The 19,027-nt window shown below is 40.7% G+C and overlaps 1 protein-coding gene across 3 annotated transcripts in view; it reads right to left on the reverse strand.

The window, feature by feature from the left end:
- The window catches only part of KDM4B (lysine demethylase 4B), a 92,735-nt gene that overhangs the window by 31,970 nt on the left and 41,738 nt on the right, over positions 1-19,027 (reverse strand). For 2 of the 3 annotated variants that reach the window (XM_074808496.1, XM_074808494.1), the window contains exons 8-10: positions 16,834-16,971; positions 2,951-3,147; positions 2,432-2,464 (exon numbers count right to left, since the gene is read on the reverse strand). In XM_074808496.1, coding sequence (XP_074664597.1) covers positions 2,432-2,464; positions 2,951-3,147; positions 16,834-16,971 — 368 coding nt within the window. The remainder of the gene's footprint in view (positions 1-2,431; positions 2,465-2,950; positions 3,148-16,833; positions 16,972-19,027) is intronic. The other variant, XM_074808495.1, reaches the window with a different exon arrangement.

Raw genomic sequence — 19,027 nt, forward strand, 5'->3', positions numbered from 1 at the left:
GAAGAAAAAAAATTCAACCTGAGATGAATGATTAATAGAAAAGAAAGTTGATCCATATGCACAGTAGTTTATAATTGCTAGACTCTAACCATATGGTGGCCCTCCAAGTATAGATGTTAACTTCACACCTGCAAGACATTCATTAGCAGGAACACACAGCTGAACCCAGAGGATCAACTTTTCTCTTCACCCATATTCTAAGTACACACCACCTTCTCTGTGGGCGAAAAGCAAGGTGGGAGGAGGAGATAAACCTGTAAGGCTTTTCCACTGCAGCTGGAACTTTCCATAGCTGGTGAAGAAAGCATCAAGAGTAGAATCCAAGTGTTACAGGCTATTTTTACTAAAGTGTCTGTTTTATCCTGTGGTGTAGAAATGCCAGGCAAAAATTAAATCACAAAGCTTTATACTCACAGCAGATAAAAAAGATCTTTGTGCAGTGCTCTTCTCACTCTGAAGTTGTGGAAAAATGAAGAAAGGCAGAAAGCACATCATTTAAAGAAACTGTGTTTCCAGAAATACAAGTTGAAGGCTGTACATTTCCAGAAGTGAAGATGTTCTGTATCTGACATTATTCGCATACCAGAAACAGGCTTTTTGTGGACTGGACTAAAACAGTCTCTTGCTGAAGCCATAAAGTAAACAAAGTGAAGTTTTTCAAGGTAACTAAGTATGAATGACCTTAGAGAAGAAATAACATATCTCTCTGCAGAGTTTAAAAGCTACATTTTCCAAGAGAGCTGGCAAAAAAGCAGCGTTTGTACTCTTTGAAGAACACAGACCACAAAGTGACTTAAATTAAGTAGATACAACTGTGAAGAGGTTTGGGCAGAGGTGAATCCCATTCTTCCAGTAAAGTCCATCCTGCTGAGAAAAGTCAGGCTTCAAGTAAAATTATGTCTTCCAAGAGATAAGCGTAGGAGAGAGACTACTGCTAAGCAGTATTCAACAGCTTCAAAACTGCTTCAGGATAATACTGAAATAATCTAGGAAACAATTAATAGATAAGGGAAAAAAGCACCTGGATCTTTTGCAATAGGCTCAGGTTAAGAGAGAGGCTTCTCTGCTAAGCAATAGGCTCAAAGAGGGAAAATAATCCTTGGTGTTCATATAGAACCTTACACTGCGCAAACGTTACATGTATCTAAGTAACCCTTAAGAGCCATAGGCAGCAAAGAGATTCCCAATTTCCAGATGTGGAAGAACAAGACCCAGGGACCCATGGAGTTCAGGCAGCCGTTGCCCATAGAGCGTAAGTCATGACTTCTCACCCTGAGACTACACGGCTTTTCCTGAAGCTCACTATAGAAGGAATAGCTGGAAACATTTTGGGAAGATAACCTCTGGAGCAGAGCAACATTGCAGACGTCAGTTATCTGCCAAAATATACCATGTCTTTTGGAGCATGGATTTAGTGGGGAACAAACTATCCCATTTCAGCATTGGCAAAATAATGGACACGTCATTTTACGTAGAAAAGGCAAGACACAGGACCACCACAGTCCAAAGCAACACCGGGTGACTGAAAACTCCTGAAAGACAATAAACACCAGTGCTAGAGAGAGAGGCTCTCACTACTATGTTATCTTTTTCTTTGCTAGAACGCCTAAATAAATCAGCCATCATCAAATTATTAGGTCAATAGTTTTTAAACTATTACTCAAAGTCCCTATCAAAGATGGCCCCAGAAACTTAAAGTTTTCCTGGATTTCAAAGAAGTGATATTGGAACTGAAATTACAAGCAGAATATTACATCTGAATGTAGCAGTACAATTCCCAGAGACTGCCAACACTCACACCAGAAATTCAACAAATACTAGATGAGAGCAGAAAGAAGTAAGCTTGGGTGCTACACCGCAAGCACTTTGGGTAACAGGCAGAGCAGGAATGAGAATGATGTAAAACAGAAGGATAAAGGAGCATATGGAAGGGCACACATTTGACATCTGAGTACATTAAAGCTCTATGATAATTCAATTTCCTACAATATAGTCTCATTCTTCAAGCAAGCTTGATGAGGAAGGGAAGCTCTCCCATGTCTAGAACACTCTGGTTCAACTCCACTCCCTGAGACAGCAGCAGCATTTTATTAACTATCGGGTTTGGTGACCAGTTAACTTTATCCACAACCATTAATCACTACACATCACTATTAATTCAGCAGATTAACTGCACACTCGGGAATGGAAAAACAGAACAGGCATGAGATAGCTGAGGTTCTCTAATGATGCAAGAGGAGATCTCTGAACACTACACAAAACCAAGATGAAGTATGAGGAACCTCAATGACCAAAGATTTTCTGTGCCCTTTCAAGGAAGGAGATATGAAAAAACTAACTGAAAAAGGAAAACACTTTCAGAGTTACTATTTTAAGAAACTTGACAGGAAAAAGAATGGAGTCATTTAAGTTGATGAGGGAAGTCACATACCGGTGTTTGTTGTCCTCTTCCTCATCTCCTATCCTATAAAGCAAGATTCCAACAGTAAAAGGTTAGCATGCCAAATTTTCAATTGAAGCATGCTGTAACACACAAAAACCACAAACTTGTAGAAAATTAATACAGAGATCAAAGGAAGCACAGAAAGGCATGCATAAAATCCCTTTTGCAATTGATGTTTTTTCCTCCTGCTTTCTGATAAGTGAAGCTATAAATGTTTACTATAGATTTTTTGTCTTCCAGGATAAGAGATGAGATGTGAGGGGGCACACAGCATCCTACTTTCAGAAAACATGTGCTTCTATAACATTTAAAGGAAAGAGAACAATGAGGGAGCACATTACCCAAGAAAAATTAAAAGAGGAATTGTGAGGGAAAAAAAAGAAAAAACCAACACACAAATCCCAAGTTTGAACTATCCCAAATTAGAATTACAGCATTTAAAACCTTAGCAATTAAAATCAGACACAGTGCTCAGACACAACTATTTTTTCTTTTTTTCCTCTTTACCTGCGAAGCAATTTAGCCTTCAACTCTGCCTTCGTCTCATTCCAGGCATCTAGTTCTGGGCTAGTCAGAGCTGTGGGTTTCATATGGTCCAGGACAGCAATGTCTTTTCCTTGTTTCCATAAGTCGTAACGTTCTGGTTGCAGAATCCTCACAAAGACATCCATGGAAATCTTCACCATGTCTTTGCGGCAAGTACACTGCAAGAGACAACCAGACACCAACACCACGTCAGATCAGAGGAACGTTTTCTTTACTCATCAGCTGAGGTTGCCTTCTCCAAAGGCAAACTAGTACTCTACCCATTGCGTCTGTAAGGCCTGTGGTGGGTTACTAGAGTGGGTCAGTGCTAGGAGTCACGCTGACATATACGTGGGTATTTCAGCTTAATGAGGCAGAGACAGCACAAGCCGCCACACTCTCCGTGGGTAGCTGAAGACTGTTCCCAAGAAGTCTTCTTCCTCTAAGCCCACCAAGCTAAAACTTTCTGGTGACTGATACCCATTGTACTACTCATCTACTGTCTTACAGTCATCAGACAGTAATAACTTCGGTCAGTGTAGATCAGGTCTGAGTCTGATCTCAAACCTACATTCCCTCCATTAGCCAGTCTCCTGCAGAGTTTCTGAGGCTGAAAAGAGAGAATATTAATATAAACTTTGTAACTGAAAAAAGCCTAGCGAACAAGGCAGTTAAACTTCATAATTACACACCATGATGTTGCACGTAAATCCTTCACAAGACTGTAAAGAAATAAGGCTATAACAATAACTACATTCTGTATCTAAACCACACATGCCTAAGTCAAAGCAATGTGCATTACTCATTTTAACTAGCATATGCTCATTAAAATTAACCTCTGGAATTACACCCTTACCATTGTACAAGCCTTCACAAAGACCACTTACAGGCATTTTTACTTGGATATCTGTTTGCTCTAGTGAAGCACAGAATTAACAGACCACATCTACCAAGGGGATTCTCACCCAGATACCAGACTGAACGAGCATCTAGTCTTTAAAAAACTTTTAACTCAAAAGAAGGTACAGGACGGAACAGGACACAGCACACAGCAACACCCGCTTGCCTCATGGGGGCTGCAGCTACAGCTTTGCTGTTGTGTGGGAAAAGTTGAGCCCCCTTTTAGTTCTGCTCTAAGGTGCAAAGCTCTGCTTGGTATGCATTTGCACTAAATTGCTTTTCAACTTCAAGTGGAGGATGAGGTAATTACAATCACTTTGCAGGACTATTTTTTCACCCTTCCTCCACGCCTTTTCAAAACTACCCCTTCTCAGCAGAAATGCATGAAACTAAACTTGCTTCTCTTCTTTCATTTTTCACTACCATTATTAAAAGATTTATGGCTGTAGTTAAGAAGCCACTGAGAGAGAGAGAAAAGAGTCTTTCTGTACAGTTCTCAGCTATTCCACTTCCCTCCCAACTCTTGTTTTTCATTTTGCAAAGAGCGCTGGCTGCCTTCTGCTGCTCTGACTGGGAGAGCAGCAATAACCTGAGTGTGCTGAGTGGGAAGGAGTATTTATGGACAGGCACTTTCAGGAAAACTCAATTCATTTAATGAAAAATAGCGCGGGACAGAAAGGCTGGAAATGCAATTTGGCCAAAGAATGGCAGGAACACAGATGGTACCCATGCTTCAAATTCCTGGCCAGGCAGAAGCTTCTCACCGGCACCTCCATCAATACTGGCTTAAGGGATTTGTATTGAGCAGATTTTCAATCACTTTTCCTTAAGAAATTTTAAAAGCACCTGTGCACTGCTATAAAAAGGAATACAGAAGAGCACCCCACAGCACATATCATCAATGAGCTACGGAGATTGACCTCCTCTGCTTTTACAAAGTATGAAAAATGGCTTAAAAGGGGAACAGTCCATTTTCTGATCCTAACCTGGAACCAACATGCTGCAGCACACATGTCAATTCCTTCAAATCAAGCAGAGTAAATCCCAAGTCAGACAGGTCTAAAGGTCTCCAACCACCGCCAGCCTGAGTCTCACAAAAATGTAAGGCATACACAGATTATCAAGAAGCCCCATACTGAGCTATCTGGATGCTATTCAGAGAAATGACACCGTGGGCTGCAATCTCCAGCGTACCGCAACACCAGAAGCCTGCAGTAGCCAAGTTCCTTTCTTTACACAAATCTAACATGATGTATGTTTATATTTCAATTTTAATTTAATTTTATTGCTTTCACACTAGCAAGCATGAATAATTTACAAAGCCTCTTTCCTTTGGGGCTTCTTCCGGACCCTACAGTTATATTTCCTCAGCTGCTGCAGTTGTGTCACATTCACGTTCCCATCATGGCCAGGTTATTTTTCCATACCCTTCCCTCAGACCCAGGAGCAAGATCCTGCTTAATACAGCAGATGCTTCCACTACAACTGCAAAAGGGAACGTGCGTGTGTGTGTGAGGGCTGGGAGAGGGAAAAGAATGGGGGAGATCAGAGGAGGACATGGTGGCTAGAGAAGGGCAAGAAGTTTCCTTTGCAATTACCTGCTTTATGCCATTGGAGCAGAACAAAAATCAGCAAGCTTGTGTTTCCCTGTCAGTGATGCCCATTTCCATACACTGCCTGCCCTTCCATATACAGTTATATTTCTTTCAAAGCATTTAATTGTGGTCATAAACACATGTATTTCCTAAGAGATATTATGCCTACACCCCCAAGCTCTGTCTCTCCCTGTCCCAATTTCTGCAGAACATATCCTTCATATCCCATTTTCCCCTCTTGAATTCTAACACTTTCATATTCCATTATTATTAAACTTCATAGAAACAAACAAAAAATGAACATGTCTACACTGAAACACCACCACTACGGAGAGATACAAAACCTCATTTCCTTTATGTGAGCCAAAACTGAACCACAGAGCCCCAATGCAGGTATTCACAGAACTCCTACATACCAGTAGACCTGTGAAAGATTTAAGAGCGATACGGTCACCCAAAGCACAGACCGTGACTAAATGGCAACATGAAGGATACGCCTGTCATGTCAAAATGACAGGTGAAAAATTTAAGGAACTCTGAGATCTAATCAAACATCTTCCCATCTCCCCTCTGTTGTTCCCCATTTGGTAGCCAGACCACCACACCAAACTGCTCGGGAACAGCAAGGCTGTCAGAGCCACAGATCAAACAACAGAACAAACAACAGAATATTCGTAACCAGGATCTCCAAGGACCCACTGCAAGTCCTGAAAGCGAGGGTGGAAAAAAACCAAAAGAAAAATCAAAACTCTTTTAGGGTTAGCTCTTTGCCTTCAGTTACACGGAATCTGAGACCTAAAACAGCCACAAGAGAAGTTTCCATAATCACCAAATCTGCAGAAGCTTAATTTGTTCCATCTTCTGAAGGCTCTTCCCAGCACCATCTCCTTTTCATAAGCTAATGACTTTGTTAACCATACAGCATAAGAACATGCAAAGGCAACTTGCGATCTAAGCACATGCAAAAATACTATAAGGAAATGCACAGTGAAGCACTTTACAAACACAGAAAACCAACATTCTTCCTCTACTTATTATTTTATTATCTGCTACTCAAAGCTGGAGACTGTGGTAAAATATCTGACCACACCAGGAACCCTGTCTCATCAATTAAACTCAAAGACTGATAGTGGGAAATTTGTGGCTACTGAATGTGTAACTGTTATCTTATTTGCAGTGGTTTTTTTTTTTAAATAAAAACACTAATAAGTCTACATAAAGTTACAGTCAAATAAAAAGACTGTCTCCTTGAAGTAATAAAATCAAATGATATATGGAAAAATGCAGCCTCATTCAACCTCAACCTTCAGCATCATTTCTGTAAGGATATTTCCCTCACTTCCCAGCTATTAACACTAAACTGAACCCCATCTGTTTCATAACATATAAAAAGTTAATGTAAAATAACCCTTCTCCTCGTGTAGAAATAGTCACCAAAATGATATATTTAAATTGGCACCCCTGGTTCTCATGGAAAACCCCCTCACATTTAGATGAAATCAGGGCCCACTGCACAGTTGTTTAAGGGTCAGCTAGCCTCTCACTTTGCCTTAATAGAAATTTAAATATAAGAAAACCCAACAGGCTCAAAGTCAAAGCCCTTTCAGCTATTATGCCACCATTAAACGCCAGACCAAAATCTTTGCTTAAAGCTTTTCTATCAGCTTTTTCATAACGATGACGCCTAAAAGCAAGTTCCTGGGAAAGAAAGATGGTTACATTCAAAAGGCAGCTAAGAAACTCTTGCTGTGTATTATAGGAACACACATTGCTAACGCAGACAACACTGCTCAGCTTCTCTCCATAAATTTCCCAGACAAGGTATAGAGTTTCAGCTTGGGGAGAATCACAAAGTCCTCCTAGTACTCTTAAACAGCTATCCAATTTGTTATCGTATTACAGACGTGTTACTTGAGATCTAGTTAATACTTATCCAGTGTGACAGAATAAACCAGTCTGGGCTCCAGTTTAATTCTCCTTCCTCAGCCCAGAGCTACATTTCCACTCAGATCTGGTACAACAATGCTCTCACACATAGCCAAGGTTTCAAAAGTGACAAAAGCACATAAATTGCAAGTACGTGCCTGAAAGATGAGCGGCAGGTATTCTGCAAGTAAATGAGGAGTTAAACTTTGAGAAGGAGGAGAAGAACCTAAAATGCATAGTTGGTGTGTTTAATGGTTGGTAGTTGAAAGCTTGTGGGAAAGAAGATGAGTCTTGACCCCCTGTTTCTAGTGTAATTACCAGAATTGCCGTAAGTCTCAACAACAAACCAGTTCATTAGGAAACCCACTGGAAATCCTCTACAGAGTTTCATAAACAAAACAATTAGGCAAAGATTTCCAAGGACTCCCTCTGGTCCCTGGCTGCAGGGCATGCTTCTTCCTCACATGCTTCCTTAACTTGCTTCCATAACGTTCCACACGGATTTCTGCGGGTTGGAGAGTTGGGTAAGTGGCAAGTGGGGAGTCAGATTTACCCCGCTCCACTCCATTCATAGGAAGAGGATTCTGGTTTAAGATACAACATAAAATGCCACGTGACATGCTTTATTTTAGGCAAATACAATAATAACCCATCCCAACTGGCATCAGGCTCTGCTAATATGTTACATGGAGATTTCTTCTTTTTTTGGGGTGGGAGGCAAAGCTATTTTAAAACCTCTGCCAGAATTCTTGTTCATCTTTTACTATTCTGTAGACTACACCTGTAAGGATGCTGACTACTCCTGAATCCATCTCAAATATATGCAATCCTCAGTCCTGCAAGACAAACACAACCATGGTGGAGGGGCAGGGGGGAGGATCACCTCAGTGGGGTCCTAAGTGATCTCAGATAAGGCTGAAAGACCACAGGAGGAAATTCAGTGCTCTCAGCAGCACTACAAGAAGGAGATTCAATGAAGTATCAGTTCCTGTTTTGACAGACTTGTTCCAGTACAAGGGTTAAACAAAATAAGACTTTTATCCAGTGGTTATGATGTAGTCTATAGCGAACACCATTCTGAGGTTATCTCAAGGTATTATTTCTTCCGCATCATAAGACTCGCAGTTGGTGAAAGTAGTCTACCACCGGCCACTCTGGCTTGCAGAAAACATGTCATTTCAGCAGGTCAGCACCCTGTGCTCATGCATTAAGCAAGCAGCGAGCATGAACTGACGTGGCTTAGTGAAGATCTGCAGCTCTGAAGCGACAGACGCACTAGACAATTCCTGCTAAGTGACTAAAGTCATCCTTTTTTCCTCCTGTTTGATCATCTGCTTTTTCCTTTAAAAAGCAAGCCAAATGCTGTGCTGTATTACACGCCTGTAAACCAACAGCTGAAGTAGTAAAATCCACCATTTTGTATCCCATGTACAACAACCAAGATCTATAGGCAGTTTGTAGAAACATGAATAATTATGTTTGGTGGAATATGAAATGTCGGTATCTAAAGCGACAACCCAAGATTTGCTTCTAGCACACCATGAAATTATTTCCCCTGGTAATAACAAGTATTCTTCAGTAACATTTTTCAAAAGGATACAAAGCTGAAAATATATGTTTTGCAACTCCAAATGCTACAACTTAGAATCAAGGGAGGGTTGATATATAAATAAAGGAAGCAAGACATTGTATATCAATCCTAAAGGAAACAGCAATCGAGACCCCTCTGAAAACCACACACCCAAGGAAGCGCTTTGGTCTCTTTCCTGTAATAATCTAGATCCACCTGCACATATTTTCAAAGCAGTTAGAGAGTCAGGTGAGAACAGAGCAGAAGCAAGATCTGAATCCTGATGTCTGAGCTTAGGAAGCACCCAGCTCCGAGCCACCCTACACAAACCCTGAAACTGCTAACTGCCACCCGGTAACCAAGCTGGAAGTGAGAAGCACAACTATCAGGAAAGACAAACAGCAAAGCAAAATGGAGTTACAAAAATTAAAATAGGTTGTTCATAAGCAATCTACTCTCACTGAACTGTAATAAAAAGTGGGCTTTATTTTTAAAGCGTTCTTTGTGCACAAAGCAGAAGAGGCGGAAGGGTAAAAAATGTTGCCTACACTGAATGAATTTCTCTGGGGGACATCAAAAAGGGAAGGTACCTGATGAGAAAGTGTAATGTCAACTCAGAGCTACTTCCCACTTTTACACTGCCTTTCAGAGTTCTAACATCACTATTTCAGCAATTCTTCAACAGAATACCCTATGTAGTTATATATTCTTAAGTGGAACGTAAGACTGCTCTTCCTTCTTCATATCTATGCCCTCATGTGTCACCTCTGAAGCAATTCCAGTGGAGCAACATCAGCTGCGCAGGAAAGCACAATGGTAAGGCAGCTTTTAAGAGGGATTTTTGATGGCCTTGCCGTACCAGCATCCCCAAAGCCAGATGACCCTTAAGCCTCTGCTCTGACACATGAACGATTGGGGCTGGTAGACTTTATCAGGGACTCCTGTGTGACAGAGAAGCTGAACAAATAAGCTGCAGGGAGCACATTCTTCACATCGCTATTTGCTGCGGCCACAAAGCACACCACAACCTCCTCACTGTAAATCACAGGGTTAGTGAGGCAGAGAGAGAATGGGAGACTGTGTCAACCCAGCAACACTGGGACTCCACGGGTTCAGGGCAGCTTTCCATCCCGGAGATCCAGCAGTTTCCATCACAGGCTCTTGGAGAGTCACCCTGGGCTGGCAAAATCATTATTAAACAGCATTCAAAAAGTGAAGAACAGCATGCTTTACACCTTGCAGTAATTAAGCTGAAGTAAATTAGGCTGAGTAGCATAAATAGGCCTAGTCTGTTTTTTTAAAAAAAAAAGCTTTAAAAAAACCCCGGATCCTTCCCAGTTCAGTGCTCTAAGGGTTATGCCAAACACTGAGCAGAGAGGGAGGCAAGCTGCCCAAAGTCATCACTGCCCCCAGCTGCCTGCCCCAAAGTAGAAACATCCCTTTTTCTGGGAATCAAGTCCTGAACAGTTTATAAATACATTCTGGATTTCAAATCAGTCTCTCAGACGCCCCTTCTCAAGGGCAGGACATCCAGAAGGGGCAAGGCCAGGTACCTACTTAGCATCCATCCATCCGCACGGACGTCAGTCATTGGGTCCAGCGGCAGCCAGGCATCCCAAAGACTGAAATCCTGGAAATCTCCAGGGTGTAATTTTTTTCTGCTGACAGAAGTGTGAGTGTTCTTCCTTCATTAACAAAAATTATGACAAGCAACCCCCCAAGCAGTACTTCGGAAGATCTCGGAAGAGAGCTGATAAAAATGAAGCTCCAAGACAGTTTCAGAAAAATAACTGTCTCCTTTCCACCTTAGCATGAATAACACTGTAAAAATTCCTCTTTATTGCACAGAATCAGTACTTTGTGGAGAGTAAGGTATTAGCAATGTTTACAAGTAAGACAAAAAAATATGCACAAAAAAGGCAGAAGATTTTGTACAATAGCAATTTTGAATCTGTCTTACAAAAATAATGGAAGTTATTTTCCATACTAGATTTTTTTTTAAAGTATTCTAATCTTAAAAGGTCTAATTAGAGTCAGTTAAGGCATACATACAAAGTATGCAAAAATACCGTTCTGATTTCCCTTATTTCAGAGACTAATTTTACAGTACTACCAAGCACCTTCTGCAAAAGCCTCATGAATTTTATTTTCTTGGAAAATAGGGACATGTTTTAAGAGAAAACCGACCAACATCTGAATAATAAGTAGTAAGCCTCAATTTTACAACAAAAATTATATGCTAGACAACTTTAAATCATAAATACTCCAAATGTAAATTTTAGATCTGTTATTTCAATATTACACCAAAAAAAAACAAGGCAGGAGAGGGTCCAGAAGCAGTAAGCCATGTAAGAGACCATAGCCTGAGATCCAAAAGGCACCTCTCTCGAAGATGCCTTCATATATCAGTAAAGTCCAAACAGAAAAGTCTTACTTTTCTTCCCCTTCTCCCCAGAGAAATGACTAAGCAGCAGAGCGGGACTGAACTGCACGGGAGCGGAGCTCTGGATGGGAATGCTGCGCAGGATGAGATGAAGGCTACTTATTTCAGAACATAAAATGTAGGATTTGGGAAGGAAGGGCAACTTGACCCCATTTTATACTGAGATAGATAATTCCAGCACTATCCCTGGAGTAAACAGGAGATAAAATGAAGGTATGAAAATGTCAGCTGATAGTAACGCAGACGTTATCATCCAGGACTGTCTGCTATTAATATAAAGGAAAGTGCAAGAAATTGTTCCCCTCCCATCCGCTTATTTCCAGTCCAGTTTGCAAAAGAAATAGAAAAGCCGACCTGTGAGGCACACTTGAATTTCTTTTAAAATTGTACACTCTGAAAGCGTCTTTTTGAATACCAGGAGACTTTCAGGCCACCTCAACTCCAGGAAGGACACTTTACTAAAACACTTGGCTTTAAAGGGGTTGTTTAGCCAAACACACAGTCAATAAGACCCTCTGTCTATTGATGGTTGCATCCAAGAGTTTTCAGAAACAAAGCGAATCAGAACAGTAACGCAGAAAGGAACTGCAGGCTCATGTAGCGAAACAAAATTATCATTCATTGCTTTTCATGCACCAGGCCTTCTTCAACAACCAAACAGGGAAAAAAAAAAAAAAAACAACATGACAAAGAGTTAATGGAAGACAAACAACTGAAGAATTCCAACTACAGAGTAGAAAGGAAAATATTTCTCCCTAATTTTCTAGGCTCTGCCTAGGCAGGTAAACATTAACTATAGTATATACAAATAAAACCATCCCTACTCAACAGTATTTAATCAGTAATGTTAAGATCTAAAGCAGAGTATTCAGATTACAGATGAATCCTGAAATATTGTGCCAGTATCTCCAACACCACATAAAACCCTTTTAACTCATTTCTTCTGGACCTCGTTTTACTTTGCACACTGTGACAGATTGATAGTCATGTTAGTCAAATAGTACTGTATCTTAAAAAGAGCATTCCCTGCCAGAGTTTGATCTGCAAAGAATGCTGAAATGAATTCTCATCACGTACTTGGAAAGGCCTCGTGACAGCACACCAGGATTATCTGGGGGAGCCCCAAGATTAGCTGAAGGTCTCTCCCATCCCTAGACAAATAACTGACAGATGTGCTGTTCAACCACAGCTTTTCACACAGATTAGGTGGAACAGGCAAGCTGTGGTTACCCTCAAAGTCACCTTGACTGGGAAGAAGTCAGCTGCAACACAAGGTTCCTGGAGGACAGATGGAGACATTTACATTGATAACAGTTAAAGAGCTGTTAATTCTTACACTTCTGGGCACAATGTCCAGCTGTAGGCAAGACATCTATTTCCCAGTGGTACACCTCCATATAATTAAAGACATGAAGAAGAATGTTATACCTTTCCTCCGAATCTAAGGAGACTGACATTTGCTAAGAACAGAGAGCAATCAGTCACGAGGACTTCTACACATCACAAGAGATGACATGAATTTTGTCTGTCACCAGTACTCAGCATTAAGGCTAGAGAAGCAAGTATTAGAAGGATCAGCAAATCAGGCTTACAAAACCAGGGAAAACCTAAAGAAAGCAAGCAGAGAATTCTGCTCAACGTTTGTGGTACCCCATGTGCCAAAAGCCGTCAGATCTCGAACTGCACACCTGAGCCTGGGACATGCTAAATGGATAGAGGAAACATCCAATACAGATGAAGACACGAGTTTATCTCTATGTATTGGCCCTACATTTAGTTAATAAAGATGTTTTGGTCTATATGCTCTCACGGTAAGAGGCCACTTGTCAGCAACGCTTACAACTTCCATCTAAAGACATGAAACCCAGCATCACACCCTGGTTACCGTTACACATACACCCTTCCAGTTCCTTCACATCAACTTCTCCTAAGCAGTTCTGAAAAGAGACTCCAAAACCTCTCACTAGGTTCTCAAAAAGCTTTGAACTGAACAGGACAGCTAGTTTATTCACTTGGGTATTCACCAAACCAATTTCCACTCGAATTTTTAAACATCTGTTCATCCTGGTTGCAAGTTCACACAAACACAAGCATATTTACCCACTATTAGTTTCCTACACAACTCCGCAGCCATTGCTGGTTTTTTTGCTAACGCTGATGCTTGTTTTACAATTAGAGCAGAACCAGTGTCTAAGAAGCTGATCTTTAAACTTCAGTCTGGTTATTATGTATTTTTTACAGCCCAGGCAGTTTCTGCTGTGGTTAGCAGAACATTTCATCCATCTGGCAGGCAATTAGCACGGCTCTGTCTATGTTTCTCCGAGGTGAGCCATTACCTTCCTATGTGAGCTCTCCCTTACACTCTGCCATTGACATATATCGCTCTCAGCAGAGCAGAATCCAAATTTCATCCCCAGGATAACGTCCGAGAGAACATTACAACTGGCTAATTGTGAACCTTACCTTGTCACCAATCTCATGAGGACTGGTAGGACAAGGTAGCTGTATTGCTACCCTGAGGAAAGGAGAAGAATCACCTTCCAGCCAACTGGTTTCAGTGCAGTAAGAGTATGTACCTGCAGACTACTGCCCAGTCGAGACTTTCCAAGTACTTTATAAACAAGTATATGACAAGAAAAAGAAAAAAAAAAAAAAAAAGACCTGCTCGGAAGTGGGCAAGGATAATCTAATTGTGCCCGAGAGCACAGAAATCAATACAGCCATTTTTTAAATTTAGTAAACCTGCTAAGTTAACCAAAAATCACACACTCCAGGATGTCTTTCTCCATGAAATCTCTCTCCACAAATGTGCAGGCAGCTCGAGTGTACACAGTCAGCTGATATTTCATTAAGTCCCTGTTTAACTTAAAATGAGATTTAAACAAACCTCTTGCCCTAACAGTGTAACAGCGTTCATACCTCATCTGGAACCTGATAGTAAGGTATCAAAGGGTTAATTAACATGTATGCGCTGCGTGGTTTAGGCAATATTAAATGGAAATCTCCGAACAGACAAGTGTCACTGAGTGCAATGGAAATAAATTGGGCGTCTCCTTCCACACTTCAACTTTCTCTCCCTAGATTTGCTCAGAGCCCTCTATGCTGCTTGTTCGGTAATTTCACGCTACGCTGCTTAACAATGTAAGCATGGAGGCTCAATCTAAAACCGCACTTCCCAAATGTCACTTGTTTGTGAACACATGGCTGAACCCAAAATTGCTTTTAATATTAGAGCGGTGCCTGCTGGCACTGCTGTAGTTAAGGGTCTGTCAGAATTTCCATGATAAACCCCATTTTCTGGGGTGTAATACCATGACCATTTGCTACAGATAAACCTGGTATACAAGGTCAGAGCAGACAAACACGATTTTTAAAATTTTCAAACCGAGTCTGCTTGGCTATTTTTAAGACACTTAACACTGACTTGAGGCCTCTTATGGTTCTAGGTTCTTCTTACCATCCCTTTAACTCCAGAACAAATTCAAAATGTAGAACTCTCCCTCCAGCCTCCACCTAGCCCTGGAGCCTCAATTACTGCCACAGGGTCTGCTCCACAGCCTTGCTGGGATATGAAGAGATTACAAACACCAGGGTAGGGTTCACTACTTGAACACTAGTGGGGGACAGAGAGGACAAATACATAACTTTTCAGCATGAGGATTTTTCTGTTGAGAGAATTATTTCAGTCGCCATCACGAGCAATTTAGAGGAGTTCACTAAACTCACTGGCACAGCGAGTTCATGTATTTTATACTTCATGGCACATTTCATTTTTATATTTCATGGCACAGCCACTAGCATGCCTAACAGAAGATGCTTTTACACCACTGTAGGTCCACAAATGAAATACTAAAATCTACCTGTTTATTTTAGCAAAGGAGAGAGCTCAAATGCCAAATTCGTTGGCGAACAGTGGAGTTCTTGAAACTATGGGCTGAATATTACTGAAAAAAATAAACAAGACAGACACTTCACCTTTCAGGAACCCAACTGGCTGAGCTTGCTTTCCATGGGATGAGCTTCTCAGACATCAATTATTGTGCCATTGGATAGTCAAAGACTGCCTGCCTGCAGTTGCTGAGGTTATGGAATACCAAAGAGGGGAAAAAGCAGGAAAAAAGGTCCTGTGGAGTGACAACCATCTTCCTTTTCTAGTCAGGTTAATGATGTTCACTTATTAAAAAGGAAAAATAGGAAGAAACAGCATGGGGGTTTTTTGTGATTCTACAAGATCCCTTAAAGCCTGCAGTGCCAGAAACAGCACTAGCCTCCAGAAGCAAAAAGAGTGACTCATATTAGTCATAAAGCAGCCACTCAGGCTGATTAACACAACATTGATCACTCCCAAATCTAATTCTGTGCAGAAAGTTTCAGCTTGGCTCAAAAATGGCCAAAGGCATTACAGCAAAAAGGCGGAGGGCTAAAAAGGGATCCCAAAGCTGAGAAGAGAATGACGCCATTTGGTAATCATCTACCTTTTGCTACTCTCAGAATATAAACCTTTGTAAAGGAAAAATGGACATCACCACATTGTTCCACAGACTGAGACACAGATGTACTTGCAGTCCATTTTGAACAGAGTTGGTTTTGTCCAGAAGAAAGCATTAGGATGCATTTCAAGAGTTAGAGCCAAGCTGAGCTGACAGAAGAAGAGTGAAGGTGATATTATAAATACTATTCTAGAGTGAAAACTAGGTCTGCCTTTCTGACAAGGAACATCTGAGGCAATTTTCAAATGCTGCACTCCGTAATCATTTATCCTTTCCCCAAAGACTGTGTGGAACTGATCTCCAATTTAAAAATTCACAGATCCTATTGAATCAGTTATGCTGATCAGTTATGCTTCACACTTAAAAACAAGAGAATGCAGTATGTGTGCTGTTGTGAAAACCCTCACCGACTTCAGAACCGCCAAAAGTAACAGAACATATAAGAAATTTGCCCTAATAAGAAATAGCCACACAAAGTCATTTCAGCATGACTCTCCTCTTCAAACTTAACTGAGTGCACAGAGAGAAATCCAGATATTTTCAGAAGGTTATTACCATAGTCTTATTAGAGCTTAAAAATATTTCCAGCTTATTCCTTCCCCTTCAGTGTGTACCTAATGAATTGTATTCAGTTATATCAGTCACCTTATTCACTGTGAAATGCAGTTTGGATGCATCAGAAAAGTAATCCTAACTTACTAGTCTCAAAACAACCTCTTTACAAGGTGTGTGGCATCTAGCATTTGAGAAAGTCATTACTATGCCCTCAAAACGACACGAATTATCAACAGGCACAAAACAGCAACATGGCACAATGAAAGAGCATATTGTCAAAACAACAGCATCTTCCATTTTGTTCTTAAGGGTAAGTCTCCCGTTTGTTCCTTTGTATTTCATGAGCTCGTGGTTTTAAATAACCCTTCATCCCAACAGACACCTACTTGGGTTGCCATTTTTCCATAGTCAATCCATCGCAAAGTGGCAAAGTTGGTAGACTCAGCACAATTGAAGCCATGGTTGAAGCCAGCATGGTAACCATAAGGAAATGTAATCATAAACTCTCCAGCTTCCTGGGTGATCTGAAAAACAAAACCAAAAGAGATACCCCACAGATCAGTTGACGTAGCAGCTTGAGAATGGAGACCTATAAAAAAAAATTCACTGGTTAAATCTCTCTCTTTCAATCGGAGAGTAGGCAGAATAGTCATTGCCAACTCTTGACTAAACCTAGAACAACTTCTGGTTAACTGTAGAAATACTATAGTATTTCTATTATGGAAAAAAGACAGTACAATGGAAGGGGTCACAAGATCTGAACTTTTTAGACTCTCAGGCTCCACTTACAGAAAGGGTCTCAGGCTGCAGCATTCCAAAGATCAATAAATCTTTAGATCGTGACCACTTTAGCTCATCTAAGTCCAAATCTACACTCCCACCACCACACTAGTGGAGCCAAGAAAACTGGATTTCCCTCCTAACGTGCACTCTACATTGCAGGGTGCTACCAAAGTACATGCTACTCACATTTATCAGTCTTACTCCCATTTGTTCACCCCTAAGTCAAACACCATAAAAATTACAGCCCACCATTTGCCTACTTAAGTAAAATTAACACCACAATAAGCATTATGGACATTATTAATATAAGGGTTAAAAACTCTACAGATTACAGCTGTAATCAGAGGCCAATCAATTTGCGATGCTTCTAGAAAATCCTCTTTTTACATCTCATGCAGAGAAGATAGTGGGGACAAAAAAAATGGAATTTAACTGTTAAGAGTATGGCACAGATCAAAAAAGCAACTGGCAGTGACACAGCGCACTCGGAGCGATCCTTCTAGTCCAGCTCTCTAGCTTAGCAAGCGTGAGACAGCACCTCCCTGCTATGGATTAGGGAAGAGGCAAAAATTTGACCTTCCCTGTCTTTCCAACCCAGAAGCGCTGACAGACCTTTCACAGCAGTCACATGCCAAGTAACTCCATTTGGATTCCTTCCACCGGCAGTAACTCACCACACGGCAGTTCAGAGCCTACAGAGATTCCAAAGAACTTACACTGATAAACACAAGGATGGCTCCAAATAGAAAACGTAAAGGGACAAACCATTTACCCACTTGGCTGGACTAACACTTAAACTTGCTAATGTTATTAACATTAGCAGAATAATTTTTAAAAAAAAGAGAGAATAAAAACTGATATGATAATACAAGAAGCTTCTGCAGTGTTTTTGGATAGAGGTGCTGAAGTCCGGTCAGTACCCAGCTTCACGGAGCATCCTCCCATCCAGCCCCCTCCATAAATCAAAGCAGAGTGGTAGATGGCTAACTTCAGAAGACAGAAAGATTATGTTTCTGTCAGTAAATCTACATCCTGGTGTCTTCATTTCAAGCCCACAGTGTACGTCCTCCATGTCACTGCTGTCAACATTATCCCTACAATAAATTAGAAAGCACTCAAGATGATGGATAGGCCATGCAGAAAAGTAATAACTATTGAAGGAAAGCCAGCACAAACTGCCACTCATGAAGAAAGCCCTAAATTTACTGACTTCTGCAAGCTCTTGAGGAATAAATGGAAAAATCAATAGGAGATTACAGAAATACACATTTTTAATTATTAAAAAGCCCTACTATTGATCTGTTTCTTTTTTTCCAGAAGTAAATACCATTATAGAGATTTATAAATGCATGCCTATTCACTTCATTGAAATCTGCCAGGAATTTAGATGAAGGGATCCTATCTCTGTTTCTAAAGAAAAACGGCATATGTTCACTGTTTCTGAATAATAGTGATCCTCCTTCAAAAGCTACTATTTCAGGACAGGAGGTATTCAGATATAGGCTGTTCAGACTAAAGAGATCTCCTCCTCCTTTTTACATTTAAAAACATCCTTCCAGTGAGTGCCATAGAGAAGAAAAGAGCTAGCACAAAAAACCCACTTTCCCTCCACATTCTGTAAATCAGGGTTAGGAATTATATTTGAGTAACATGTTAATAATCCCTCTTGCTTTAAAAAAGAAAGTTTCGTTTTGACATTAATACTGTCCTCTATGTGTACACTGGTCTCTCTTTTTTTTTTTTTTTGGTAAAAAACAGGGAGACAAAAATCAGATCCTTAGCATTAAAATTTCTACA

Source organism: Strix aluco, chromosome 29 (assembly GCF_031877795.1).
Source record: "Strix aluco isolate bStrAlu1 chromosome 29, bStrAlu1.hap1, whole genome shotgun sequence".
Taxonomy (NCBI): Eukaryota; Metazoa; Chordata; class Aves; order Strigiformes; family Strigidae; genus Strix; species Strix aluco.